Consider the following 27,993-nt stretch of genomic DNA (forward strand, 5'->3'; position numbering starts at 1 on the left):
TGTCACCCTAAGGATTTCTCTAGACCTAAACTTAGATCAGGAAAAATTCCTCTATCTTCTGGGGAAGCAGAGGGGAAAGGCAGAGATACCAATGATTTCTGGGTAGGAGACCTCAAGTTTTTTTTCAATGAACTCATCAGCTAGAGGAATGGTGTCACGTCCAGCGCAACACGGGCAGTGAGGGTGCGAGAAGGGGCGGCTTGGGTTAAGTTTTTAAGAAAGAAAGAAACAGAGACTTAATACAGTTAAATCTCAGAAGGCCAGGGGCCTCACAGTCATGAAAGACTGGAGCCCAGAATTAAGACTGGTGTTTTTTATTGATAAACATACAAGGGAGTAACAGTGTTTCTGGGCACGGTCTGTGAGACTCATTTATCTCGTTATAGAAACAACCCAAACCAATTATGTTGGTCTCCAAACAGCCGAAGCAGAAAAGTCCTTGAGGTGAGGTATGTGACTCCCTTAAGGGACACATATCACATGTCTTAATTGTTTTACAGAGTTCAGCAGAGAGCTTAATCTTATCGCTCTAAAGACTTTTCTCCCAATTAGGTGAGAGGGAAAAGCCAGAGTCAGCAGTGGCTTTTCCCAGGCAGGGGGAGGGGAGGCAAGGCCCCTTCCCAGATCTTTCTAAGGCAGTTCATGGGGGTCTCCACGGGGTTCCGCCTGGCTTGAGTTGATCCCCCACCCCCCCGTGGGGAATCTTACTCCTCATTGGCTGCAAACCGTCTTTTGGAGACTAGAGAGAAATATATAATATACAGTCCCAGAGATGCAGTCTCACACTCTTCTTTCCTTAAGGAAAGACACGGGGGGGGGGGGGGGGGGGGCGGGGGGAGGAGACAATCGGCTAGGCTGTTGTGTGACAACAGAATGGGAAAATAGAATCTACTGGCAAGTCAGACCAAATCAAAGCAACTTTCCCCGTTTTTACCTTAATTACAGTGCAATACCCTAATGAAACACATGCATTACCATGATAGTACCTTTCTAAGCCCGCATCAAAACCATAGGAGTTGGGTTCCATTTCTCACCTAGGGGTCTAGATGAGAAACTGCAGTCTGGAAAATAGGGAACGATGGCATGTGGTGCCTAAAACTGGTACAAAAGTCCATAAATCATTGTGCCATAAAGGTTCCTTTCTGGTGCTGTAAACTACTTCTGGCAGACAGCCAAAGGGGCCCTTGGTTCCTCTCCCTATCTTACTCCTCTCAGTCCCAAGAGGGGCCCCTAACAAGAAATCAGGAAAAAAACAAGTTTCTAGAACAAGAGGAGTAAATCCTTGGAGCTACGCTCCAAAAACTGGGAGAACTGGATATAGACGCATCCAGCACTGTTGCCTGAAATTCCTGGATCCTAAATCCATGGGGAACCTCAAGACTATTGCTTCTGTACAGCCCAGGAAAGCTTTGGATCCTTCAGATTCTCCCATTTCTGACTTGAGTTCACCATCCATAGCTGGGCCTATCTCCTCCTCCAGTTTGTTAGTTGGTGTCATCAACCTCAATATGAAAATGCCTTTTTGTTGAAATTCCTCGAATTTCCAACTCAAGATCTTTGGGAATCACAGGGTAGACAGACTGTGCAAATATGGTAGAGGAGAAGGAAAGTGTTAGGGAAGTTTGTCTCCAGAACTGAGGAATGACGGAGGGATGAAGAAAAAGGCATGTCCCCCAAGTCAGACTTCTTACCTTTGCTCCGGCCCACATCTTCCACCTATTCCCATCAGTTGTCACTTCTTGGGTGCTGGGTTTTTGGGGGTCTTATTTTAATTAATCGAGTTTATTTTTTAGAGTAGTTTTAGGTTTATAGAAAAATTGACCAAAGTATAGACAGTTCCCAAATATTCCTTTTCCTCCAACCCTTCAGATTTTCCCTCTTATTAACATCTTACATCAGTGTGGTACATTTGTTACAATTATTTTTAAATTTTATTATTACATATTATTATTTACCTAAGTCCATAGTTTATATTAGGGTTTAACTCTTTGCATCATATAGTTCTATGGGTTTTACAAAATGCACATGATGTATCCACCTTTACAGTACTGTATGGAATACTTTCACTGCCCTAAAAATTTTGGGTGCTACTTTTAATTGCTATTCCCCATCAGCTTGGTCTCCCACTGAAATAAGGGACATAAAAGTAACTTCATTAGTACCCTAGGCCAACGTACCACATGGCACTCTTCCTCCCTGTGCTGCTGCCATTCCTGACTCCTTGCAGCTGATGGGTGGGATGTGGCTGTCCCATGTCCCACCCAGCCTACAGAGCTGAAGCTGCAGAGCGAGGTGTCAATTTGGTAGTCAGCTTGCTCCAGGGCTCCCCTCAGTGTCAGGCCTATTAGATCCTGGGTAGAAAGGCCATGTGGATGAAGCCAGACAGAAACTTCAGGAGCCAGGTTTGTAAGAACCAGGGGTCTGCAGATGGTGGCTGGGACCCCAATGATGAGAGAAAGAACATCAGGGTTTTCACTGGGTTCCAACTGAAGTAGTAGCCATGGCGTGTAACATGTAGCAAGAAAGGATCAGAGCGCTGCTAGAGTGGAGTTAGAAAACAGACTGCTTCATTCATCCATTATCTCCAGGCAATTTTTAGGTTAGCACCCATGAAATGAGGGGGAGATGGAACCCAATTGATACTACTTGGCCTCTCCCAGTCCCAAGTTATCAGGAACTTCCTCTGCTCCACTTTCTACTTAAATATGAGAACCCCAGACTGCCACTTAGTGAGATGTGAGCCTTCCTCGTAGGTTGTTCCACTCCCAGTGCTGTCTCATCGGAGGGAAACAAAGGGAATGGCTTCTTGCCTCTATGATCAGTAAGGGACACGATTATGGCAAACATTTTCACATTTGTACTGTGTTTTCCACTTAGATGTTCCTTCAAGAGAACACGTAATGAGGAGTCTATTCAGCTGACAGCCTTAGGCTTCTACTCCTTAGGATCTTCTGCCGAGTTCACACCAATGGCACTCTCTCCAGATTGCTCTGAGCCAATGCCTGGTGGAAGGTACTAGGGCCAGCCCATGCCTGTCAGATACGAGACTCCTCAATCAAGTAATCTTTGCTTGGGGCTAACTACCAGCCTGGCCAAGATTTTGAGAGCAGCACTGAAACTTTTCCCTTTCTTCTTTCATAGGTGTCTGTCATCCTGTCTGTCTATACCCTCCAAATCCATGCCTGTTCTATCTTCCCTTTATCCTTGAAAGGCATTTCCTCCAATAAATATCTTACATTTCTAATTCCACCTAGGTGTCTTCTTCCTAGACATGAACTGACACATGTACAGACTGATCAGAGTTGGCCAGTTATCAGACACAATAGCACAAGTTTTCTTTTGACAGTATCTACTTCTCCCTCCTACACTGTCATTCTAGTTGCAAGTCAGAGACCCAGGGAGACATAGAGTGAGGAGAAATCAGATGGCTGTGATACAAATATATATGAATCGCTTTTTATTCCTCTTATTTAAATATTTGAAAAGTACTTGGTAAATAAATGGAAAAGGATAGCAATACTTCTTGTGCCTAATCACACTAAATGGTCTATACTTAAGAGAAAGTAGAAGAAATTGGGGCTGGAAGTTTCAAAGAGGGCTGGAAGGTCAGCTCTTTGGGGGCAATTTTTTTTTTTTTTTTTTAAGAAAGGCAGCCACTGAGGACAGCAAGACACAGCAAAGGAGCAACACAGCATGGATCATGGAGCAACACAGCATGGCTCACAGGAACAGCCCTGCTGGAAAAAAGCAGTGCTCGGGTTGGGAAGTGGGGGAAGAAGAGACACCAAGACTGGTCAGAGCTAGGAAGTGTCTTAGCCCTTAGAACCTTCAATTACCCTGGACATGGCTTCACATGTTTAATTTAATACCAAGCACAAACCAAACACATTCATTCTAGGGTGTGGAAGGTAAAACAAGATATCAAAGTAACGCACCCTTTACCTGATCTGAATGGCTATTCTGAATCTCACCTTTACTGTACCTCAGCTGGACACACAAGAGCCATAAAACTGATGGTCTCCAAGAACAAGGAAGTACATGACAATTGTAACATTTACCCATCTCCTTTTTGCCTAGACTTTGTCCTCTCCGCCCCATGCTGACAAACTGGCTTTGTCTCCCTTTGCAGCTCCTGTTTCTTCCTGTTCTATATTGTTGTCACCCTAAAGATTTATCCTAGACAAAGGATCTTGAGGAGAGAATATTTTTCTGTGTCTTCTTTAGGGAAAGCAGGAGAAAAGGGAAGGCTGATGGTCTCTTTTAACTCTTAACAGTTAAAGTTCTTCTTCCAAGAACATAGCAGGTGGAGGGCTGGGATACGTAGATTAGCAAGTCAGATCAAATTGGCAACTTTTAATTTTACACGTTTAATCCAAACCAAACACGTATCATCTGTAGAGCACTGCACCCCAACCCCACCTCAAATGCAGGAAATGGGCTCAATCTGGTGTCTAGGGGGTGAACACAGGAAAGAAAATGAGGATGGGAGCATCTGGTGCGCCTTTTAAAAACAGAGTCACATCACAAAGTTCCCCAACTGGTGCTGTGACCCACCTCCAGTAGAAAGCCAAAAGGAACAGACCAATAAGAGGGGTCTAAGGGGCCTTCTGTATTTCACTCACTCCTTTCATTTGCTAAGGGGCACCAGTAACCCAAATAAATGGTTCCTAGAAGAAGTGGAGTAAGTCTCCTGAGAACTACTGAGGCATACTGATAAAATGGGAGAAGGCAGAAGTGACTGCAGAGGGGTCCAACACTGTTGCCTGAACTTCCTGGACCCTAAATCCATGGAAAATCCTACAACTCTACTGCTTCTGTCCAGTAAGAGGAGTTCCTGGGTCCTGTATGACTCTCCCAATTCACCACCTAAAAACAGGTCGTTCTCTACCCCTAGGCTTCTGGCTCTTTAGTCATCCTCATCTTCATCCTCAATCTGAAACCGTTGCTTCTTTTGGATTCCTGGAGCTCTCTGCTCTGGTGCTGTGGGAATGACAGGGGTGAGGAGACAAAGACTATCTTCTATACATGTGAAAGGGGAAGGAGGAGGTAGCATCTATCCCCAGAATTGAAGAGAAGGGTGCCAGAGGTTAGAAGGTAGGTCAGATTCCCTACCTTTGCTCCTCCCCTCATCTTCCTCCTGTTCCTCATCACTGTCCAGCAGTTGTCGCTTCCTGGGTGCCACTTTCAGCTGCTCTTTCCCACCTTCCTCTGCAATGACCATGAGACATAAAATTAGGGAACTGGGCCCTCATATTCTCAAAATACTCTATCAGCCTCTAGATCGACACGGAGGCACACGGTAGGTACTCAATAGCTAAGAGGCCCTTCATTACCCTCTGGGGACACCAGGCCCGCTTTCTTTTTTCGGGCCAACGAGAGGGCCATCAGGGCTTTCGCTCGGTGTTCTTTTTGGTGCTTCTCCTCGGGGCCTTGCTCTCCAGGACCGTTAGGGTCTGGCCCTGGCTGAAGCTCTTCCTCTTCTTCTGGTTGACGCAAAGAAGCTGCTAAGCTCCGGAGCTGGAGGGGACTCAGCTTGGCTGGAATTCGCCAGAAGGTTTCCTACAGGGGCAGAGAAGTTGAACATGAGAGCAGTGGAAAAGGACCAGCCTCTAGGTCATCAGATTTTGTTATTATTCATTGAATAAATATGACCCTGCATTGGTGAAGATCCATAGGACTGTGAACTCAACTTACTGCTTATTTATCCAATACATGACCGATGCCAAGCATGGTGACTACTACATTCAGAGGTCCCCAGTAAATATAGTTGTTAACTGAATAAATGAATGAAACCTGGGCATCTAAATAGGTAAATCAGATATAATCCCTGCTCTCAAGGAACTCACAATCTAGTGGGAGAAAGAATCAATGTAGTCTAACACCATAGGATTGGGACGATGCCAAGGGAATGAACAAATTAAAGCTGCCAAAGTGATTATTTTTGCTTCAGGCGTTGAAAGCGATAGGGACTGCTTCTCTGAGGAGGTGACAACTGAAACGACTCTTAAAGGTTGGGTGGAGGGTCATCAGGAAGATGGGTGGTGTGTGTGTGTGTGTGTGTGTGGTTGGAGCCTTCCAATAGAGGCACTGACATGACTGACCATTTAGAGGCATGAAAAAGCCTGATTTGGGAGGATGGAAAGTCATCCAGGATGATGACGGTGTAAGGCAGGTGTGTGGGTGGGGTGGCCGTGAGGCTGCAAAGACTGGCCGAGGTCAGGCACACCATGCAGAGGCTCTGGACTCTGTCCTACAAACAGTGGGGAACCATCAAGTGCTCTGGACAGGGGAGTGATATAATCAAAACTATATTTTAGAGGGGCAGCTGGATGGCTCAGTGGTTAGAGCGTGAGCTCTGAACAACAGGGTCGCTGGTTCGATTCCCACATGGGATGGTGGGCTGCACGCCCTGCAACTAAGATTGAAAACTGCGACTGAACTTGAAACTGAGCTGCGCCCTCCACAACTAGATTGAAGGACAACGACTGATGGGTCCTGGAAAAACACACTGTTCCCCAATATTCCCCAATAAAAATAAATTTAAAAAAAGATACAAAAAATATGCTATCTTTTAGAAAGATAACTCAGGGGACAGCATGGGTGGACTTAGCAGAAGGGGAGATTGCAGACAGAAAGAATAGCATGACAGCTGCTGCAGGAGTCTTGGTCGGCAATGACAGGAAATGAGGAGAGAAATGGCAATTGCAATGAAGAGGAGATATATTTTGAAATGGCACCAACATGCCATGGTTGATACTGTAATTGGTGTATTTACCTGCTCTGAGGCAGGAGGCCGAACCCCGAGCTTGTGCAACAGCTGCTGAAATTGTTTACTTTCCATTGCTTCTTCATTCTCTTCTGTCAGCGGCACCAATGGAATTGCCTGGGAGCAGCCTAGAACAGGGTCAAAAGTCATATGGTGAAGATGTGAGGAAAGAGCTGGTTATCTGTCCCATGACCAGATTGCCAGCAGCTTCCAGTGCCCCAGTCTTCCTGAAACCATCATTTACCCACTCACCATCCTCTTCCCGATCACCTGCTGCTCGAATTAGGCAGTTGTGGAGCCATAGAAGCTGAGCTGAAAAGCCTAAGGGAAGGAGGAAAACTTATAATTGGCCCATACACCCAACTCCTCATCTGCCTGAGACACCTCTCCCAGCCCAAGGCCTCACCTTCCTGATGGAGGCATTGCCCAAGCTTTTCAGTTGAAAGAATTGAGCTACCCTGGGGGGCTTGTTCTGCTTCTGAACCCTCCTCTTTCTCTTCGTCCTCTTCACTCTCTTCCTCTGGCAGGTTCTCTTCTTCTTCCATACCTTCTTGGCAAAAATCTTTCAGGGACTCCTCTTCATTAGGCTAAAATTCAGTGAGGTAGGAAATGAAAAAAGGAGACAAGATGAGAACTTAGTGGCGCCCTCTGGTTCCTGACTACCCCACTGTGGGGACCTAGTCAGAACAGCCTGAGGCAGGAAGAATCTGGGTGGGCTACTTCTAAGGAGCACTTCAGGGAGAATGGGCCCATGCCAGCAGAACGAGAGGAAGACTGTTACCAAGCTCGAGGGTGCCAACTTCTTCCGACGTTTCTTGTATAGTTCCCGCCGCTCAGCCACCAGCCCCAGAGCCAGCAGTTTATCCACTATTCTGGCCCGTGAGCGTTTGGCTGTGATATTCTTCATGATATGACCCAGAACATCTATAAAAAGGGAAAGTATGAATACCCAGGAGCAGTAGGGGAAAGGGAAGTAAAGGAAATCAGAGGTCTTTAGAAAGAAGCTAGCTTGAGTCACTCAAAACTGATACCACAAATATACTAAGTGGACGGAAGGGATGGGATAGCCTTACCTGGGAACAGGAGGCAGGGGAAAGAAATGGATAACCTAGCTGTCATCGCAGAGGTTCCCTGAGCTTCTACCTCACTTACCATCTGAGTCCTGGAACTCCTCAAAAAGCCGCTGCAGCTCCAGCTCCTGATCTTCTGTCCATAGTACAATCTGGGTTCCTTTCCTGTTTAGGGAGTTATCAGTGCAAGAGGGGGCCGAGGCAATAAACAGAGGACTCCCCATCTCAGTTCCCTCCCGAGCATGTGCCTCTCTCTACCTCTGGAAGTCCTTGACACTGTCAGCCAGTCCCAGCCGTACCAGATGGTGGATGACCTGCTTGCGTGTCCGAGGAACAGTATTCAGGTGTGCCAAGATGGTGTCCACCACATCCTGACCTGAGGTGGAGGAGGAGTGAGGCAGTAAAGAGGGGTCCTGGAGCTCAGGCTGCCCTCCTCATAAACTCTTCAGCTCTCAAGGCCTCATACCTTCCACATCCTTGTGGGCAAGGTACAGTTCCTGAAGCTGGGCCTCCTCCTCCGGGCTCCACATAGGGGGTTTGCGACTAGAAGATCTAAATGGGGGAAGGGGAAGGAGACCGTAGAGGTTGTTGGCCCAAAGAGGAGACCAAAGGCCCTCTCTGGTCAGTTCTAAAAGGGATAAGAAAGATGACCCAGGTGCCTCAAAGAAGCCAGCCAGCACAGGCCTAAGGTGTGCCACCTTCCCCTCACTCTCCTCCCTCTTAAGAACCCAAAAGTCAAACTTAGAGATTTTCCAGGTTGGATTTATGGAACCTGACATTGCAGGGACTGAGACCATTATGGGAAAAAGAAGTGTGAATGGAGAAGAGCAGAGATACTAAGAGAAAGAGGCCAAATATTTTTATGAATCCTTATGGTCCTTATGGTTCTCCAGCACATTCTGGGACAGGGCACATATAGACTCTCCCTTTGGGCGGCCACCCTACTCCCAACTGACTCCCCATGAAGGCTGGAGAAGGAAACTAGAGCAGACAGGAGACTTAGGCTCCAGTCCCATTCCTCTCCTGGATGACCTTAGGTAAAGCATTTCGCCTTCGGGGCTTATTTTCTCACCTATGAAAGGGAAAGAAAGGTTACATTAACTAACCTGAGCTCTTCCGGCTTTGACACTCTGTGACCATGTCTCCCACCCCTACTGCCCATCTTTCCCCATCCCTGAGCTCACCCTCCATCCACGGAGCCATAGCCCTCAGTCATCTCTCGAACCACAGCGGTGTTCTTCCAGAACAGCAGCTCCACAAAGGCTTTTTGGTTGACTGCAGCCAATGCGAAGAACTTGCCCAGGATGTATTTGGCAAAAGTCACTAGCTCCTGTGGAGAGGGAGGCTGCTGTGAGGCCTGGCCTAAATGTCTCACACACCTGGCCCTCTAAGTACCTTGCCTACGCTTGTCCCCAGATGCCCCCTGCTCACGCAGCCTCTCTCCTGTCCTCCCCCAGGCAGCTCCCTCAGGCTGCCTGCCTGCCTGCCTCCTCACCGTTCTCTCATCTCTCAGCCCTTCACACCACTCAGTGCCCTTTACCCTCTATGCCTCCAGACCCCCATTTCTTAGTATCCCCTCACTTTGTAGGCCCCAGCGGCAGAGTCACTAAGCAGACGATTGAAGAGGCAGAAGAGTGACAGCTGGAAAAGTAGGGCTTCCATTTTGAGGTCATGGGCCAGCCGGTGCAGCATCTTGACAATGCAGTGGTTAGTATGGGCACTGTTCTGCTGGTAGCTCCGCAGCAACAGCACGTAGGCCCGGATGACGGCTGAGCTGGCAAAGCTGCACCAAGACAGGGAAGGAGAGGGTGCAGCGTAAGACCCTGCACATCCTCACAGCTCCACGATCTCCACGGTGGGACAACCTCGGTCCTCCTGGCCTGTACCGTTTCAGGTAGTCCAGAAAGTTAAATTCTTTCTCTGACACCTGGACCACCTGCAATTCTTCCTCCTCGTCTTCCTCCTCGTCTTCCTCCTCTGCCCCTGGCTCCTCTGCCCCTTGTTGCCCTACAGGAAGAGTGCGGAGTACTGAGTCTCTGGTGTTAGCGAAGACTTAGGAGAGAGATGTGAAGGAAATGGAGACTCACGGGGAAGAGGGGCATGGAGAATTTGTTTCAGCAGCTGGATCTCTTCCACTGGGGAAATGTCTTGAGAGCCAAACACATCTCCTTCTGGCCACACCTCCCTGGAACACAAAGAGAAAAAAGGCTTTAACCATAAGGAACGTGAGTTATAATTTGAAGTGGGAGAAGGAATTTTAGACTTGTCAGTCCGAAAGAGAATGTAAACTGTTACCTCAAAGATGAAGCAAAGGGAAATTTTCCCTCATAAGTCACATTGCAATGAACATCATGTAAGAACGAAATGCAAACAATCTCAATGTTTGACATGTGGTTGAACAAATGTGCAGATTCACATAATGGTTTAACAATCACAGAAATATATCTGATGAGAAATGATGCCCCTGATATATTGAGAAATGAAAAAATACTATAAATGAGTCTGTGCAATATTTCATTTTTGTAAAAGAAGGTGTATATATGTCTATATGTAACACAGAGAAAAAAAACTCTAGATGATAACTCATCGAAATGTTAATGATTGCTATCTTTGGCTCATAGAATTATCTCCCCCCATCCTCCCACCGATTAACTGTGCTGTTTTTGTTTTGTCAAACAACAAAACTCCCTGACAGGCCATAACTCCCCAGGACTCAGTACTCGGTATAGAGTCTCAGCGCTTCTGATGGGACTTCTCTCTTTTGAAGACTGAGAACCCTGTACCACAGTAAAAACCTTCCCTTGCCTGCCAAGCCCAGGAGCTGGATCCAGGATGATGGGTGGGTGGGCAGGGTTCTTACCTGGCAGACCTAAGGAGGGTTAGGGCCTGTGGGGCCTGGCCAGCCAGCAGACAGTCTTGGATCCGCACCATGGCTTCTGCCTGCTGCTCTTCTACTGGCACCTCTGAGGCCGCATCAAAGGGAACCATGGAGTCTAAAGTGAGCCCAGGATCCTAGAGAGGGATTAAGGCTGTGGGAGCAGAGGAGGGAAACCCAGACAGCCACCCCAGAGCACAACCCTCAAGAAAAACTGAGTTTCTGCAACTACCTACCTGGACACAGCACTGTAGCTGCTCGGCCAGGGATGGCCACACAGCCTCCAGTTCCCCTGGACTATATGGGGTATTACCAGCAGCAACGGGCTGATCTAGGGCCTTCTTTTTCTTCTTTCTCTTTTTTCGTTTGTTCTACGGAGAAAGAACTATGTTAGGATGCAGGAGAGCTAAGGAGGCCTGTTCCCCATCAATGTCTTCTCAATTAATTCGATGTCTGAATTAGACATTCACAGAGTGACCACTCTGTTACTCAAAGGCAACGGGGAAGCAAATCCTTGCCCTTGAGGAGCTTAAAGTCTTGTGGGGGAGACAGGTAAGTAGACAGGTAAATTATATTTCAGTGTGGATAAGACCTAGAATGTGGCTGAGCATAAAATGCCATGGCAAAACACAAGACAGCACTTGACTCATCTCTTGGGGGTCAGAGATTACCCAGAGCAGTGATATCTTAAGCAGAAATCTGTAGAATGAACAGATTTGCTATAAGGATAAGAAATTCTACAAGAAAAGGCTTTGTAAAATGCAAAGCACTACGTAAATACAGCCTAGAAATTTTTCTCCTGAAAAGCAGGAGAGTGAGTCAGTACCCCTGCCCTGTTCCCCCAAGTCATAGGCTTTGGGGGGCAAATAGGATGAACTATGAAGCCCTTATGGTTCAGACTCTATTCAAGGAAATTATAATTAAGCACACCACAGGTTAGGGGTGTGAGCTTTGGACTCCAGCTGATCTGGATTTAAGTTATGGATACCAGCCAATTACTGGTAAACCTTGGACAAGTTGTTAACCACTCTATGTCCTAGTACTATTGTGAGGATTACAAAAAAACCCTAACATATCATCTGACACATAGTCAACATGATACAATAGAGCCCTGAGTATAAAAATACCTCTCTGGAAAGTCTCCCTGATACTACTTGCCCCTTTTAAGATCAAATTTTAAGCTGTGACAAATAGAATCATAGGAAATTTTTTACAAAGCAGAGTCCCTGTGTCTCCAGGATATAAATTCCTTGAGTTTTTCTTCTCGTGTCAGACTTTTCACTTACTATTTCCTTTCAGGCTCATGGAGAGATATTACAATCAACTTTAGTAATCTGGAGACCGACATGAGCAGTTTGAGTTATTCTGACAGTAACTAATACAGGACGAAATCCCAGACCTTCTGACTCTTTCCATGTCACGACAGTTTTTCAGAAGCATAACCAGGAAGTATCACAGCACAATTACTGAATTCTAAACTTATGAGCCCTCATACTCTATGTGCTTACCACGGCGTAGGTATTCACTTAATAAATGTTTTCTCAATGAATTAAGATATTTATGGCCTATCAGGGATTAATCTAAGGAAAGAAGGAAACTATAGTGGACTCACATCGGCAACACCAACAAACTTCTTGTCCTCTTAGTTCCGAGTAGTTCTAACAGATCAGCTTAAGCTACAGAAAATGTGAGGAGAAGGAGCCCTGGTGCTCCACCCTGCCCTCCCAGCTCTTTCCACATCCTGGGGCTGCCCAGTACCTGCACCACCAGGTTCCCACGGCTCCGACAGAACCGCTCCAACATCTTGAGGAAGAGGTGGGTGGTTTCCACCAAGTCACGAAGGAAAGAGCGGGGCTGGAACCTTTCATCAAACTTTCGAAATAGTGCCAGGAATAGTTCTCGATACTCCATCACATAGAAAATGTTGTCTAGAAATGGGGAAGAGAAAGGATTGGAAGGACCGGTCTGGAAAGTTTGGGAAAAGGAGTTGGGTGAAGTTGGGACTGGAAAACATGAGATGTTGGTCAAGAGATGGGGGAGGCTGGGATCAGAGAGCAAGCCAAGGCCTCACTCTTAATGATGCGGCTACTCTCCCTCACAGCCTCGTCTGGGGACATGTCCATCTCATTCACTGTGGCCAGCAGCTCCTGATAGGCCTTCAGAGCCAGGTGCATCCTGCGAGATGAGGGAAAGAGGAGGCTAATTTGGATACAGGCTCATGGAAACAGTACCACCCCTCTGCGTCCCCTCTCCCCCCAAAAAGTAGTGCCATGAAAAACAGAATGACCCAGCTGTGCACCTGAAATTATTAATATTGAATGTTAACTGTAATTGAAAAATTAAAAAGCGGGGAGGAAGTGAAGGGGAATAAGAGGTTCAAATTTCCAGGTATAAAACAAGTCAAGGGGATGTAACATACAGCATGGGGAATGTAGTCGATAGTATTGTGATAGCATGGCACGGTGTCAGATGGTTGCTGGACTTATCGTGGTGATCACATCTTTAGGTGTATAAATGTTGAACAACTATGGTGGACACCTGACACTGATATAATGTTGTGTGTTAGCCATATTTTTTTTTAAAAAAATCTTAAAACAAAACAAAACAGAATGACCCAGCCAGTTCTCGCTCCCCAGCCTGACCACCTTAACCCTGAAACCAAAAAGAAAGTGCCGTCCAGAATTCAGGCGTTCAGATTCCTGGCCTGGCCCAGACGCCCACTGTGACTCCACTTCTCAGCCCACTTACCGGCGTGCCCAGGAGGCAGCTTCTTTGCGATCAGTCAGCATCATCTCGTAGTAGTTGGTGAGGTTCTGTTCAATGAAGTGGAAGGTACGGACACTGAGGGTTTCAGAGACCAGGCCTGGCCGGAAGGAGGCCGCTCGGTTGAAGGCCATGAAGAAAGCCAAGGCCCACATGTAGTAGGTCTCATCATGCTGTTGAGCTTTCTCCTGAAGCAGGTTATCCTAACGTCCAGGGGAAGAAAAGACCATTCCATGACCTCGGGCTTCTCATTTCCTCCTGCCCTATGACGACACGGGGGACCCTGAACACCAGTGTAACAATGTTCAGGATCCACAATTTCCAGCCCTTTCTGGTTCTCCCCACGTCTCTCCACATTCCTGTCCCCTTCCTCTGGGGAGATTCTCTCGAGACTTTTTTGGTCATGCCAACAACCCACGCCCCTCCTGACAGGCTTATCATCTCTTAGGGGCGCCCTACACCCTTCCCACCTCCTAGTGCACACTCCAGGCTCAGCCTCCTATAGGCTCCTCCCCAGGTCACCCTTCTTACCCACCACCAAACCCATCACCTCTCTACTCCATCCTTAGGCTCTCACCTTCACCAAGCCCATAAGCCGGTTATAACAGTTCTCCAGGAACTCCGAGCAGAAGTCTCTGAGGAAGAGTCTCACATTGAGGGCAGAGCGGCGCTGAACGGACAGCTCCTGGGCAGCCTGGCGACGTTTAGGCACCCTTCGGGGCTGCTTTCCCAAATCTGAACTGTAGTTTCGGAGCTAGGGGTGTGGGCTGGGGATTAGAATTACTCCTAACCACCACCCTCCCCTTGCAGCTCTTTCCATATCCCTGGTTCTGTAGTTTTCTCAAAAGAAACTCTTAGAAAGTTCTCTCCCTCTGGTATTAAGCAAAGATAGAGATAAAGACAGCAATGCCAGAGGCTCTATTTCTCCTACTGTCCCTAACTCTGTAAGCCCCCAAAGACAGAAGCTTTACCTCCAGAGACGCTTACCCTTCTTAGGCACCCCCAACTCCACAATACAGCATCCCCACCCCATATGGGAGCATACTCACATTGTGGAGACCTTTGTGAAAGATGAGGTCCCTCTCTCCAATGGATTTCAACCCCTGGACAATGTAGGAGCCCCCAAATCGAGAATGCCTGCAGGAAAAAAAAACAACATCCAGGATTATTCTTCATTTCTCTAGAAGCTTTATCCCCATTGTCTTTCATCAGCACATCAGAGAGTCACAACAGGAAATGCTATTGGTCACCATTGTCTTAGAAGTTGGCCCAAGCCCTCAGTATTCTATAGTTAAGGAATGGGAACGTGGCTAGAGCAGCTCCCTGCCACGCACCTGTTGCCGCGCTGAAGGGCTCGAGTCTTCCTCTCCGCCATCTCTCGCTGGCGCAACACCTCCAGTTCTGCCACATCTGTGCTCCGCTCCTGAGCTATGCGTCCCTGTCCTACTCCTGCCAGCTGCTCAGGGTTCTAGATTTGGAACAAGGAGGGAATAGTCAGAAGGACGGGCATTCCTTATCCTGAGTTCACTCCTGCTGGGGACAGACAGAATGACTGAAATAGGATTGTTGATGGGACTCCATACTCAAGACATGGTTACTGTTACCCACCTTTCCCCCAGAGAATTCAGCCATTATTATAAGAGCAATTCTGGCTGCACAGCGGAAAAGTACATGGGTGAAGGGGCTGGAGTAAGAGGTCAAGGTCACACCTGGTCACGAAACATAAGGGAGATGATTTCTAGCACATGCAGGCTCCACTGCTGCTCAGCGGACGAGCTGGCCAGGAAGAGGAGCAGGTCGTCCAGGCCACTGAGGTGAATCGCCCAGAGAAGCTGGTCGTGGACACTGGCGTCGTCATCGATCCTCTGAGCAGCGAGTGGTGAGGGGAGAAGGGAGGTGAGTCAGTTCCGTGCCCTGCCTGGAGGTTCTCCACCTCATTTCTTGATCAACGTTCCTGCCCCCAGGCTTGTCAGAGGATAGAAAAGCGAAAAGGGGCAGCGCAACCTAACCTAGCACGAGAACTCAGACAACCCAAGACCCTCTCACCTTCTCCTGATCAACGTTGGCTGGGACGTGCAGAATATTTCGGACCAGCAGCAGGATCCGCTCAATCAGCAAGTTGTCTTCCTCCTGCCGTTCCTCCCAGCCCTAGTCAGAAAAAGGAGAGTTAGAAGAAGAGACTCCCTGTAGAAGGCAGGCGGCATCTACCCTGGCTGGTGGACCAAGGTACAGTGGAGAATCAGGATTAAAAAGAAAGAAAAGAAAGACTTTAAGCGGCCCCGAGGCAGCCAGACAATGGACTGGACTACGATCCCAAGGACTGGGGCCATATGTCCAAACTCCGCCTGGCTGACAATGCCCAGCCCGGGCTCTGCCCAGACGAGCAGCAAGGCGCTAACTGTCCTTGCATCCTGGAAAGTGGAGAGTCCCTCACCAGCTGCAGCAGCTCATACAAGGTTTCACTGAGGACTCCAAAAGCCTTCTCACTGGCAAAGGCCTACAAAACAGGGGAATGGACCTTAAGTAACGCATTCGGATTCTTTCTCCTTCCCCAAATTCTGCCCCAGGGATTCTGAAGAAAAACCTCACCTCTTTGTAGGCCTGCAAGTAAGCAAGCACCTGCAGAAAATGGTGCCGGAAGCTAGGCTCCTTAGGCACACTGCCAAAACAGAGCAAGGCTGGTTGTGTCAAGTTCACCATCAGCCTGCGGAGACCACCACGGAGGGAGAAGTTAAGTTTCCTCAGCACACACAAACACTGAAACCTATCAGCTCAAACCCCAAAGGCTGGCACATGGTAGAAGTTAAAAGGCTGAGGAACCAACCTGATGACAGCGTCAAAGAGAGGCTTGTCCTGGCTGTGCTGGGTAAGGATGGGTAGAAGGTCATTCTGCAGGATCTGGGCTGCCCCCAGCTGCTGTCGTACATCTCGTGTCTCGTCCTCATGCCTCAAGTAGCGGATCAAATCCTTCACACTCTCTTCAGGGACAGAATAAATACTTACACAGAACCCTAGAAGAAGCGCCACCCAGACCCACATGCTTTTCATACCCATGGTTTGAGAAATGCAACTCAAGCACATTTTTCACGTCTTTCCTCAAAAAGGTACTCACCTAAACAATCTGGCTCCTTGTGGTAAGTGTCGCCTTCCAAGTACCCAAGGGCACTACATGTAGCTAGAAGTTCACAATTCATCATGAACAAGTCCATACATCAGTGGACCAGGCAATAGAGAGGTAAGGCAGTTGGAGACATGACAAGGCCTGCAGAGACAGGGAAAAGTAACAAATGTAGGGGCCTCCGCATGAAAGAGAGAGGAGGAAAGAACAGGGCCCTAATGCTCAGATTATTCTGAACAAGATCCTCAAAGGCTTCACTTCCGTCAGAACTGAAAGTGCTGTTTCCGACCCCTGGGAAAGCTTTAAGTGAAGGCTTCTACCTGATCATAACCAAAGAGGCTCCAAGCCTAAGAATGAAGCACCTGCCCCGTGCTCTCTAACCTGGGTCTGAGACTGTAGAAATGGTCTGTTTCAGAGTCCAGGTAACCTAGTAGAAAGAAAGGTTGGTTTGAGAAAGGCACCCACTCTGACACTTTCACCCTCAGAGGGCTCTGCAGCCTGTGCACATCCACTGCGACAGCTCTTATATACCACAAGGATTAAGAAAACTTTCACCATACAGTGATTCCACTTAGAATCTGACCTATCCTAGGAGCCCAGAGGCTTCTGAGACACTGGGGATGTATAGAGATGGCTCCTTCACTCTTCTCCAAGTTACTCTTAAGTTTTGGTAATCTTGGTAGAAGCCAGCATCTAATAGAACGTGTAGGGAAAAAAATAAATAGGAACTGGCTAAATTCCTTGTCGCTCTTCCCAGAAGAACCATCTTCCTTTTCTGAAGCATGCTACCTTTTTATGAAGATCCCTAAACCCTCATCAGATAATCAAGTAAGAACAGAGCCAGAACCCTGGATGTTTCAGAACCTGATACTATAATGCAGACACACACAAACACATTACATTCGCTACCCTGCTCCTTGGGAAACTGGGAATAGTAACCAATCTTATCTCCTTGGCACAGTCAGCCATACTGCTCTTAGCTGTGGCAGCTTCTTCTAAAAAGACCTTTTGCGTACCTACCTCTAGCTCCTGACTCCACGGAGGTACCCCCTACAGGAAATGGGTAGTGCCCAAAGGACTAAGGTTTAATGTCTGATGTTATCCCCTGGCTTTTATGTAACTGGTCTACTTCTCCAGGCTCTGCTATCCCTCTACCCCCACCCAGTGCTAACCTACTTTCTGACTGCTCAGCCCAGGAAGGGTGAGCCAGTAAAAAGCTCACTGAAAGACCAGGAAGATGGAAGGGAGACTTTCCTTCACTGCCCATTCTCATGGGACCAGCAGATCCTGAGACCTGGGTAATCTCTGACTCTCCTCAAAGATACATCCAGCTTTTTAAGACAGACCACTGGTGTATACATATACGCGTGCGCACACGCACACACACGCACGCACGCACGCTCATATCTACCCAGACTGAAGGATTTCCTTGTCTGTACTCTCCACGTGGCAGCCTAGGAAAGTGACAAAAACAGACAGCAGATCTGCATATAAAGATGCTGGGTCAGCACATCCTCCTCAAAATAAGACACAGAATCACATTCTGGCACCAGAAGGGGTGAAATGATAAAAGTCTTCTAACAGCAGAGACAGTCATGTCTGGAAGGCTCCCTGACATCCTCCCACATTCCCTCCACTGTAGACCAATTCTAAGTAAAGATTAAATATATTTGTAAAATTGGCCCCCGCAGAGCACGCAACCTCTACCTACTACACATCACTTTACCTGAAAGGCAAAAATAACACAAGTGGTAACAGCTACCTGTTACCGGGCTACCAAAATGGGGGGAGGGGAAGCAGATAAGGAGCCATCCTTGCAGATGTGAGAAGGGAAGAGGTTGTGTAATAGACCCAGGTTCTAATCCCCTGCAGTTTGGACAAAACCAGAGCAACAGAAAAGTAGAGGAAGAAATGGGTCAGATGATGTATTGTAAAGCTCCCAGGCCAGGGGTCATGAAGCAAGCTGGCAGTCTTGGGCCTGTTCATTAGAACTGGAATAAAAGCACTCTCAGGCGTTTCAGCCCTCCCTGGTGGAATCACTATTAAAACATTAGGCAGGGACAGAAAACTTAAACAGTTCACTCTCTTTTCATGTAGTTAACTAGAAGCTACTCACCTAGTCTGTCTGGCCTCACCTTTCTCTCCTAAACGACTTATAATCTGATATAAGTATCTGCATCCCACATACCCATCCAACCTGCTACTTCTTAGATCCATGGCTTGCTTGCCTCCTCTGACTATCTCCCCTCCTCCCCACCCCCACCCTCCAGGAACATAAACATACATGTTCTAAGACATAGAGCCATCTCAAGCTCTCCAAACCTTTGCTCAGTTTATTCCCTCCTTCTATAAGGTCCGCCCTCCCTCAACTCCAAAAATTCTAAGCCTATCCGACCTTCAAGACCCAGCTTAAACGCCACTCCTCCGTGAAGCTTTCCCTGATGGCCTACACAGGACAGGATCTGGTGGCACAAAACACTCTATATGTACTTCCTACTCCAGCGCTGAACTACTGTTTTTACATTCTAATTACCCAGAATACATCTTTTCTCCTCTATTAAATATTGTCTTAGGCATTTCTGAACGCACAAAATTTTTCACATGGGAGACGTTCAGTAAAAACTCTTAAATACAACTTGGTGTAAAGGAAGAACAGTACAGTGGTCAGAAGGTGGGGTCCGAGTCCTGGTTTCGTGTCCGTACCTGTCTATTCTTCACCAAGTCAGTCTCGGCTTCCTCATCTGGAAAATAGGGGGAAGGATACTGCAGTAGCCAGGGAGGGCGGTGCCCACTCATATTTCTCTTCAAGAAAGAGCTTGCCATTCAGCTGCAAAGAATGCACGAGCGGACAGCACCTCCGCGATCCGCCTCAGCGAAGTCTCCGCTAAGGATGCCTCCAGCTAAGGATGAAGCGCGGGGCAGGGTCCAGCCACTTCTGTCCAACAAGGACTCCTCTACCAGACAGTCCTTGCTTCAGTTTCCCACTGGGTTGGCTGAGACCATCAGACCTGCCTTGTGGTCTGAGGCTCTCCCTGCCCCCAATTCTGCTCCCCTTTAATCACAGGCACACTCAATAAACCTCTTGCACCCCTAACTCCACCTCAGTGTCTGTTCCTTGAGGACCTGAATGGACACATACCTACCCTACCTCCCTTATATGGTTATGGTATTTTGAGAATTCAATTAAGTTACATAAAAGCACACTGTAAGTTGTGATGGATAATACCAAGTTAAATTAAAAATCAGTGGTTCCCATGCTTTGTAATTTCATGTTCAAGTATATATCCGCCCAAACTGGGGAAACCATCTTATCTTGACTGATAACAGGGATATTAAAAATACAAACACTTTTTAAAAACCCCACTAACATTTATTAACACCACTGTTTAATCAAAGAAACAGTTGAATAGTTAAAAAAAAGTACATATAATCTCATCTATGTCTTTTCCTTTAAGGTGCATAAATAAGCCTTTATGAAAAAAACTCCCTACTTTTTTCATTTCACTTCAGAGTGACAGAAATGTTATTATAGACTAGTGGTGCTCTGACTGGCCCTTAAGAATCACTGATGTGTATGTTTACATACTATTTATATACTACAAGTCATAAACCAGCCCGAAAAAAGGAAGGCTCCGTGAGGACAAGGTTTCACTTTATTTTGTTTATTGCTACATTCCTCCATGCCCAGAATAGAGCTGGACATACAGACAGCATGTGATACATATTTGCTGAATGAGTGAATTTTGAACCAACGGATTATTCCAAGTCATACCCTTTGAACCAGTGAACCCATTTCAGAGATTTTAATAAACCAAGAAAATAACCCCAAAAACAAAGGAAATCATTTGTACAAAAACAAAAATAATACCTCTTCCTAGTGCACTCTAGTTTATAAAATGCTTTCATAACATTATTGTACTTTGAACCTCACAACAGTTCTAAGTGATAGATGCAATTACCTCCATTTTACAGATGAAGAAACAGACTCAAAGAAAGAACAAACACTCCAATAAGATGTTTCTAGATAACTTATCTCTAATGGTAAAGACCTGGAGACAATCCAACTATTACACACCTGGAGAGCAGGTAGGAAAAGTTTGGAATATTAATAAACAATACAGCATAGAAATTATGCAAACTGAAATTCAAAAGTCTATACTCAAAAAGGGGCACATAAAATAGAATGTTTACGACAACAACCACGTAAAAATGTGAATGATCTGAAGATTAGAGATCTCAGAAATTACTAGTAAAGATACATCCTATATTTAAAAATAAAGGTAGTCACTGTTCTTTATTCTTTTGGTAAAATGGTCATTTTCAATAAAAACAGCAAAGGTAGCCACTGCTGTACTCCAGGTTTTCCCTTCCATCCCCTTTCCTAGCCCCACAGGTCTCCTTTCCAGCTCTTCAGAAATAATGAAGCAGGTGGACGGGCGAACTCAGTGTTGTTCACTGCTTCTATCGGAGATGCAGAAACCTCTTCTCTCAAAGCCTACAGTCTCCTTTCTTAGGCCTTCATCTTTGTTTTTTTATCTCCTACAGTAAATGAGTTTTGAAAAAGCCCAAACTCTAGTATTTCTGTGAACTGATGGGCCCTGGAGAAACACACTGTTCCCCAACATTCCCCAATAAAAAAAAAAAAAAAAAAAAGTTAAACACAGAGTTATTCTATCACAATTCCACTCTTAGGTATATATCTGAGAGAACTGAAAAGTACATCCACACAAAAACTTGTACACGAATATTCAGAGTAGCACAATAATAAAAATGCGGAAAAAACTCAAATGTCTATCACCTAATGAATAAACCAAAAGTGGTATATTTATACAAAGGAATATTATTTGACAATAAAAATGGAGTAGTGATACATGCTACAATATGGATAAAACTTGAAACAATTATGTTCACCGGAAGAAGACAGACACAAAAGATCACACATTTTATTACTCCATTTATATAACATGTCCAGAAGAGGCAAATGCATAGAGACAGAAAGTAGATTAATGGTTGCCAGGGGCTGGGGAAAGGAGAGGACGGGGAGTTCACTGCTAGTAGGTATGTATGGGGTTTCTTTTGGGAAAGATGAAAATATTCCAATATTAGATAGTGGGTAATGGTTGCAAAAGTCTGTGAATTGTACAATTTAAAAGGTGAATTTTATGGTATGTGAATCATATCTCGATATAGCTGTTATAACAAACACTCCAATACACCTCACACAATTGCTATATATTCTATTTTCACTATTTAAACACCCAAAAAATTAAGGATAAAAATCTCAGGATAAAGTGGTAAGTCTGATTTTAAGGAAAAAAACTAATTACATTGTATTTTCACATTTCACCAGAGACAGATGAGAACTTTGTCAAACATCTTAGACGCAGCAGATCTGGACCCTTAAAGAGATGTTATTTTTCCCACTCAGCGAAGTACCAAATAGTTCAGATGAAGCAATATTCATCTGAAATTAATACTCATAGGCCTCAAAATGCAAGAACCAAAGGAAAACAAAGGATAAAATATTAAGTACACTTGCAATTCAAATAGAAAAATAACTCACTTCTTGAAAACAAAATAAAACCAAAAAAACTGCCCAAACCAATCCTGTTTGAAGAACCAGCTTTGAGAATCACTAGTATGAAATCACTAGTCTGAACAGAATGACACGTGGCATTTGAATTCCAGTTCTGTCCAGTACTAAGTTGGTGATTTTGAGCATGTGGCTTAATCTGAATCTCAGTTTCTTTCTTTCTTTCTTTCTTTTTTTTTTTAAAGCTTTTATTGGGGAAGGGAAACAGGACTTTATTGGGGAACAGTGTGTACTTCCGGGACTTTTCCAAATCAAGTTGTTGTCCTTTCAATCTTAGTTGTGGAGGGCACAGCTCAGCTCCAGGTCCAGTTGCCATTGTTAGTTGCAGGGGGCACAGCCCAACATCCCTTGTGGGAGTCGAACCGGCAACCTTGTGGTTGAGAGGACACGCTCCAACTAACTGAGCCATCTGGCCACCCGGGAGCTGAGCGGCAGCTCATTGACTTCATTCTAGTTGCGGAGGGCACAGTTCGCTGGCCCATGTGGGACCCGCAGCCCCGTTGCCCAGAGCTCGCGCTCTAACCAACTGAGCAACCGTCCGCCCCTAAATCTGTTTCTTTATCAGTACATTGAGAAAATAAATGGGGAGGTTTAAATGAGATCATGGCAAGCAGTGCTTTTCAAAGTATGGTCTTGGGACCACTGCTGGTCTGCAAGCATCCAAATAAGTACAGAAAAAAAGGATAAGCTTTTAGAATATCCCACAGCAATTTAACCGTTAGTGTTTGTTGAATCTAATAACAAAGCCTATATTCTATATGGTTTTCTCATACAGAGAACTAGAGAAGTTATTTTTCTAGTAATTTAATTTTTCTAGTAACATGCAGGTGCAGTGGTGGTACTAAAAAAAGTTTAGTCACAGAAATAAAACCCACATAATATAGAAGAAACAACGTAAAAGACAGTACATGCTCTAAGTAAGTGATATGGAAAAAAAATCTGAAAAACTAGGGCTCTTTTCAGGATATAGTGGTCAAGGAGGTTTTGTAGGAGGAAGTGTGATTAGAACTGGACCTTCAGAAGGCTACAGGATTCAGGCAACTGGGGGGAGGGGCATTTAGCAGAGACCTGCCAGAGCAAAAGCAGAGAGCCACTACAAATAAACGAGTCTAACAGGAAAGCAACAGAAAGCAGAGTCTGAACCGGCTTTATAGGAAAACCTTGTCTATGTCTATCAATTCAAGGGTTTAGAACATTAACCAGGGAGCCACTGGAGATTTCTCAGTTGAAGAACAAAAGGATCAAACTGGGGGCCCCACAAAGCAAGATCACATTTACTACTGTAGCACTACATATCAACATCTGTGTGGTCTCAATCTTTTCTCTTTTCACTGCACTCACCCTGCAAGATCCCAACTTCAGATCAATGCAACCATCTACTTTCTAGGCTCTGGGACTTAAATCCTGACTCAGATGTGTGGGAGAAACCCAAACAATCCTGCATAGCGATACACAACTAATGCGTAGTTTTCATCCTGAGCAGGGCCCTCAGCCTGGCCCAGCAAATCTTTTTACTGTTCCTCCCCTCCCTCTTTTTCCCAAAGAACACCTGTTTCTAACTTTTCACAGTTATCCTCAAGCCCCTTTACTCCACTACTTTCCACACCTCACCTGGATTCTCTGCCCCCTTCCTCTTAGAAACAACTGAAGTCATCAGACACGACCTCTCTCAACTCTCGCCACCCAAGCCTAAAAATATACATATTTCAAATGCCCACCCTGACTTCTTTTTTTTTTTAATCTTTATTGGGGAATATTGGGGGACAGTGTGTTTCTCCAAGGCCCATCAGCTCCAAGCCATTGTCTTTCAATCTAGTTGGGGAGGGCACAGCTCAGCTCCAAGTCCAGTTGCCATTTTCAATCTTTAGCTGCAGGGGGCACAACCCACCATCCCAATTGAACCGGCAACCTTGTTGAGAGCCTGGCCCATGTGGGAATCGAACTGACAACCCTATTGTTGAGCTCGCGCTCTAACCCACTGAGCCATCTGGCCACCCTCCACCCTGCCTTCTTTGCTTCTAATCTAAGCCTTCCATTTGTGACTGATTGATCACTTTCTGTCCGTTAGTAGGTTGTTCCTCATCTCTCATTTGCTTCCAGTCTTCTTTTATGCTGGCCCCATTCCCATATGAGTTGCTCAAAGCTCTTCCATCTTAGGGAAGAAAAACCTAACATAAAACAAAACCCTTCCTTGATCCCATATTGGCTGCTCCTTCTCTCCTCCTAAGTGCTGACATCCCAGAGGCCTGCGCCTTTAGTTCTTTTCCTCTCACTCTACACAGCCTCCTTGGGCAACTCATCCACTCCCACATCTTCAACTACCATCTGGAGCCACTAGCCAGCAAATCTGTTCTCTTGTCCCTCTGATCTCTCGTGGTGCCAGTACCGTGTTACACTAATGAATAGCATATGTCTCATAGAATACCTTTGTCTCATAGATACCTCACACTCAACATGTCCAAAACTGAACAACTTCCCTCCCAAGTTTGTCTCCATTTCTGTTTTGGACCTCTCAGGGACCGACATTATCTACTCAGTTACTCACAGAAGAAATCAATGAGTCATCCTAGATAACCTCAGGTCACTGACCCAGGCTAATTCTACTTCCTCAAGCTCACCTATCCGGCTCCTCCATCCCCATTGCTCCTGCCTTAGTTTTCAGGTCCTGAGTATCTCTTGCTTAGATTATGGCAACGGCTCCCTAATGTCTTTCCCTGCCTTTAGCCTTGTTCTCTTAAATCTACCCACAATATGGTTACCAGATTTGGCTATATAACCACCCTGCCTAAATCCCTTCAATGGATACATAAGAAACTTCATAGTGATTGTCTCTAGAGAGAACTGGGGGGGGGGGGGTCTAGGGCAGGAGAATATTTATCTTCCACTCCAGTACTATTTGAATTATCATTAGCATGCACTATTACACAAAACTGAAGTTTCAGTGGCCCCCAATGCCTACAATACAAAGTCCTTTATGATCTGCCTACTTTAAGCTTCTAGCTCAAGATAGCCTTCTGTCTGGAATGCCCTTCTTCCATCGATCTCGAGTCTATCCACTCATCTTTTCACTCTGCCCAAATGGCACTTCCTCCTGATTTCTCCATACACAAGTGATCACTTTCCCCGTGTGTCTTTGCGCAGTAAACAGATTTCCATCATGGCATTTACAGCTCATGTTGCACCTAACACTTAAACAGATTGTTTAACATGTCTGTTTGTCTCCATTAGCTTTAGATTCCGAGGGCAGGAACTGTTTCTTATTCACCTTTGAATCTTCAGTCTAGTTACTGAATCAAAATTTACAGGGGGTGGGTGATAAGAGTGTTTTGAAAATGCTCATCAGGTGATTCTAACTCAATCCTCAATTAAACGGCACTAAAATATTATATAAACTCCATGAAATCAGGAATCATTGAGTTCAGCAACATGAGTTCCTTAAGGGCAGGAACTCGGTCCTATTTATTTCTGTCCACTTGGCACTGAGCACAGCTCACAGTATATGTTAGGAGCTCAGGAACCTTTTACGGCGTTGTACCAGTGCCACTGGTAATGAAGGTACAGTACTTTAAGAACACAAAGAAGTGACCACTTTGGCCTAGGAGGGCTGGAAATACAAGTTTTCAGAGGGACAACTGAGCTCAGTCTGAAAGAGGTCATTTGGCAGAGAAGTGGCCGGAACTTCAAGTAGAAGAAATGGCAGGAGCATAGGTACCCAGGCATGAAAGAGTACAATGCAGATACACCCTTTCCATGTGTCTGGGAGTTAATTAAGTGTATGAGATAGGGAAAATGTTAGGGAGCTTTAAAAATTGAGTCTTCCTTTAGAAAAGGAAGAGGGCCAGGACCAGACTGTGAAAGGCCATGGATGCCCACCTACGGATTTAAGCCTGACTGTGGATGGCCCAAAGGGAGTTTTAAATTTAATCTGAAATGATCAGATTGACTTTTTACAAAGGTAACTCGGGACAGCATAAAGAGCAAAGTAAAGAACTGAAAGACTGAAGGGGAGGAGCTTAATGAGTGGCTGATGGTCCAGCTAACAAACCCATGCAGAGGGTGTATCTTCCTTAAGTCTCATACCCGAGGAAAAGGAATGAGAAATCCATTCTATAAAAACCCAAGATTTAAGCCAAACGACCTGTGAATTCCAACTCCTGCTGACCACCAAGCTGCACACCTGTTTTTTCGGGTATGAACTGGATGGGACATTCCGAAGTGAAAATGCCTTGTTTTACCTCAGGGGTCCCAAGCCCCTTCCCCTCACTGCCCCACTCCCGCGCGAAGACTAAGATGTGCAGAGCGACGCGGGGTGAATGAGGAAGCATCCCGGGCGAGCGTGGAACGCCGGGGCATCCACCCTGGGCGCAGGGTAAGGAATTGCGCGTGCGCTCCTAAAGCGGGCGCCCCGCCCTCTGCCTTTAAACGTGTGGCGGGAAACGGGATTCAGCACCTCCCAAGTGTGCCCCGCAGCTTCCCAGGGACGCAGTCCGCTAACACCCCTCTCATCCACACACTCACTCACCCACTCCCAGCCGGTCCTCAGGATCCCCGGGGAGCCAGCGGCCCTCAAGCTCGCGGCCGCAGCCTTTCCCGCCACCTGGCTCGGAGGGACCAGTCTCCGCCTGCGTGCGGAGTGGGGCGGGGCGAGCCGGGCTGGTCCATTTTGACCTCGTGCGGGCAGGGGGGTTTGGTGATAAAATAAGGAAAAGGGAAGCGAGTACAATTACTCTTTTATCTAAGTCGATCCCCTACATTGAGTCAAAACTCATAACGCAATGAATTTTCTTCTGACTTAAGATAATAGGACTCAAAGTCCTATTAAAAGTGAATTTAAAAACATTCTTTCCCTTCTCCTACTCAAGTGGATTATTTCAAAGTCTTACATGGTTGTTTAGAAAAGCTGGGCTTTATTTGGGAAGTGCAGAATTGAGCTACCAGGAAGAATGGTCTTTTGCGGGGCGGGGGTGTCTGTCATACTAGAGGTAAAGGTTTAAAGCTTGCAAAGTATGCAGGAGGCTCGTAAAAGAGAAGAGATCAACAATAAAATATTCATTTGTCAGTTGAGGGTCTCCTCTGGCCTCTGCGGAGATGAGTGTATTTGCCAACAACAAAAGAAGATAGGGCTCAATCGAATAATTAATTATCTCCAGAATTATTAAGCATTTGAATAGAAGGAATCAATTTCTGGGATATGAGAAGAGTTACAAGAGATTTGCTGAAGATGAAACGACAGTTGAGAGAAAAGTGAAAAGACACAAAAAAGGAAAATAAAGACTATAAAACTAGTGATAAAAGCAGAAAGATGCCATTTGAAGAGTGCTTTGATCTGTTCTAACTAAATTAAAACAGAGTCAAAGCCTTTAACCTCCTACAGCTCCCCAGACCCTTCCTCCTTTGCTCCAGGCATCAGATTTCCTGTTTTTGCTGTGGAGCTCCTCTGGAGCTTAAGTACCATTTGCCCAGGAACCCCTCTGGGGATGTCAGGCAGAACAGTTAAGCTACTTAATTTTTCTAAACTCTAGGTTGACCCATCCCTTGTTTAGGTTGGAAGCTTGCTGTGGCTCAAGGCCTCCAAGGAGATTCATCAAGCCAGAATGAACACAAAACCCAGCCAGTAGATGTAGACTGGTTTATGCGGCTTTACGGAACAGTTCAAACCCCAGTGCTCACTTTTCTGAGAGTTACTTCCCCACCCAAGTCCCTGGGGCAAGCATCCTGAGATAAGTGGGCTACACTCTCCCATTCCCCAAACTTTTTGGTACAATTGCATCCTGAACCGGGGCTAAGAACTGTATTTCCTTTCTCCCT

General features: G+C 46.0%; 1 protein-coding gene across 1 annotated transcript; it reads right to left on the minus strand.

The window, feature by feature from the left end:
* Positions 1-1,965: 1,965 nt before the first annotated feature.
* TIMELESS (timeless circadian regulator) lies at positions 1,966-26,816 on the minus strand. Its single transcript, XM_033118629.1, has 29 exons — positions 26,708-26,816; positions 16,587-16,736; positions 16,299-16,452; positions 16,064-16,178; positions 15,909-15,971; positions 15,521-15,622; positions 15,184-15,339; positions 14,809-14,942; positions 14,524-14,611; positions 14,052-14,228; positions 13,460-13,677; positions 12,783-12,886; positions 12,470-12,639; positions 10,948-11,082; positions 10,697-10,848; positions 9,924-10,021; positions 9,723-9,843; positions 9,418-9,619; positions 9,021-9,166; positions 8,303-8,388; positions 8,095-8,212; positions 7,919-8,001; positions 7,548-7,690; positions 7,173-7,353; positions 7,019-7,087; positions 6,776-6,894; positions 5,334-5,559; positions 5,113-5,208; positions 1,966-4,980 (listed from the first exon to the last, which is right to left on the minus strand). Exons 2-29 carry the CDS (start codon positions 16,681-16,683, stop codon positions 4,907-4,909), a joined length of 3,627 nt encoding a protein of 1,208 aa, XP_032974520.1. The 5' UTR covers positions 16,684-16,736; positions 26,708-26,816; the 3' UTR covers positions 1,966-4,906.
* Positions 26,817-27,993: the final 1,177 nt, after the last annotated feature.

The sequence above is a fragment of the Rhinolophus ferrumequinum genome, chromosome 10 (genome assembly GCF_004115265.2).
Source record: "Rhinolophus ferrumequinum isolate MPI-CBG mRhiFer1 chromosome 10, mRhiFer1_v1.p, whole genome shotgun sequence".
NCBI classification, from domain to species: Eukaryota; Metazoa; Chordata; class Mammalia; order Chiroptera; family Rhinolophidae; genus Rhinolophus; species Rhinolophus ferrumequinum.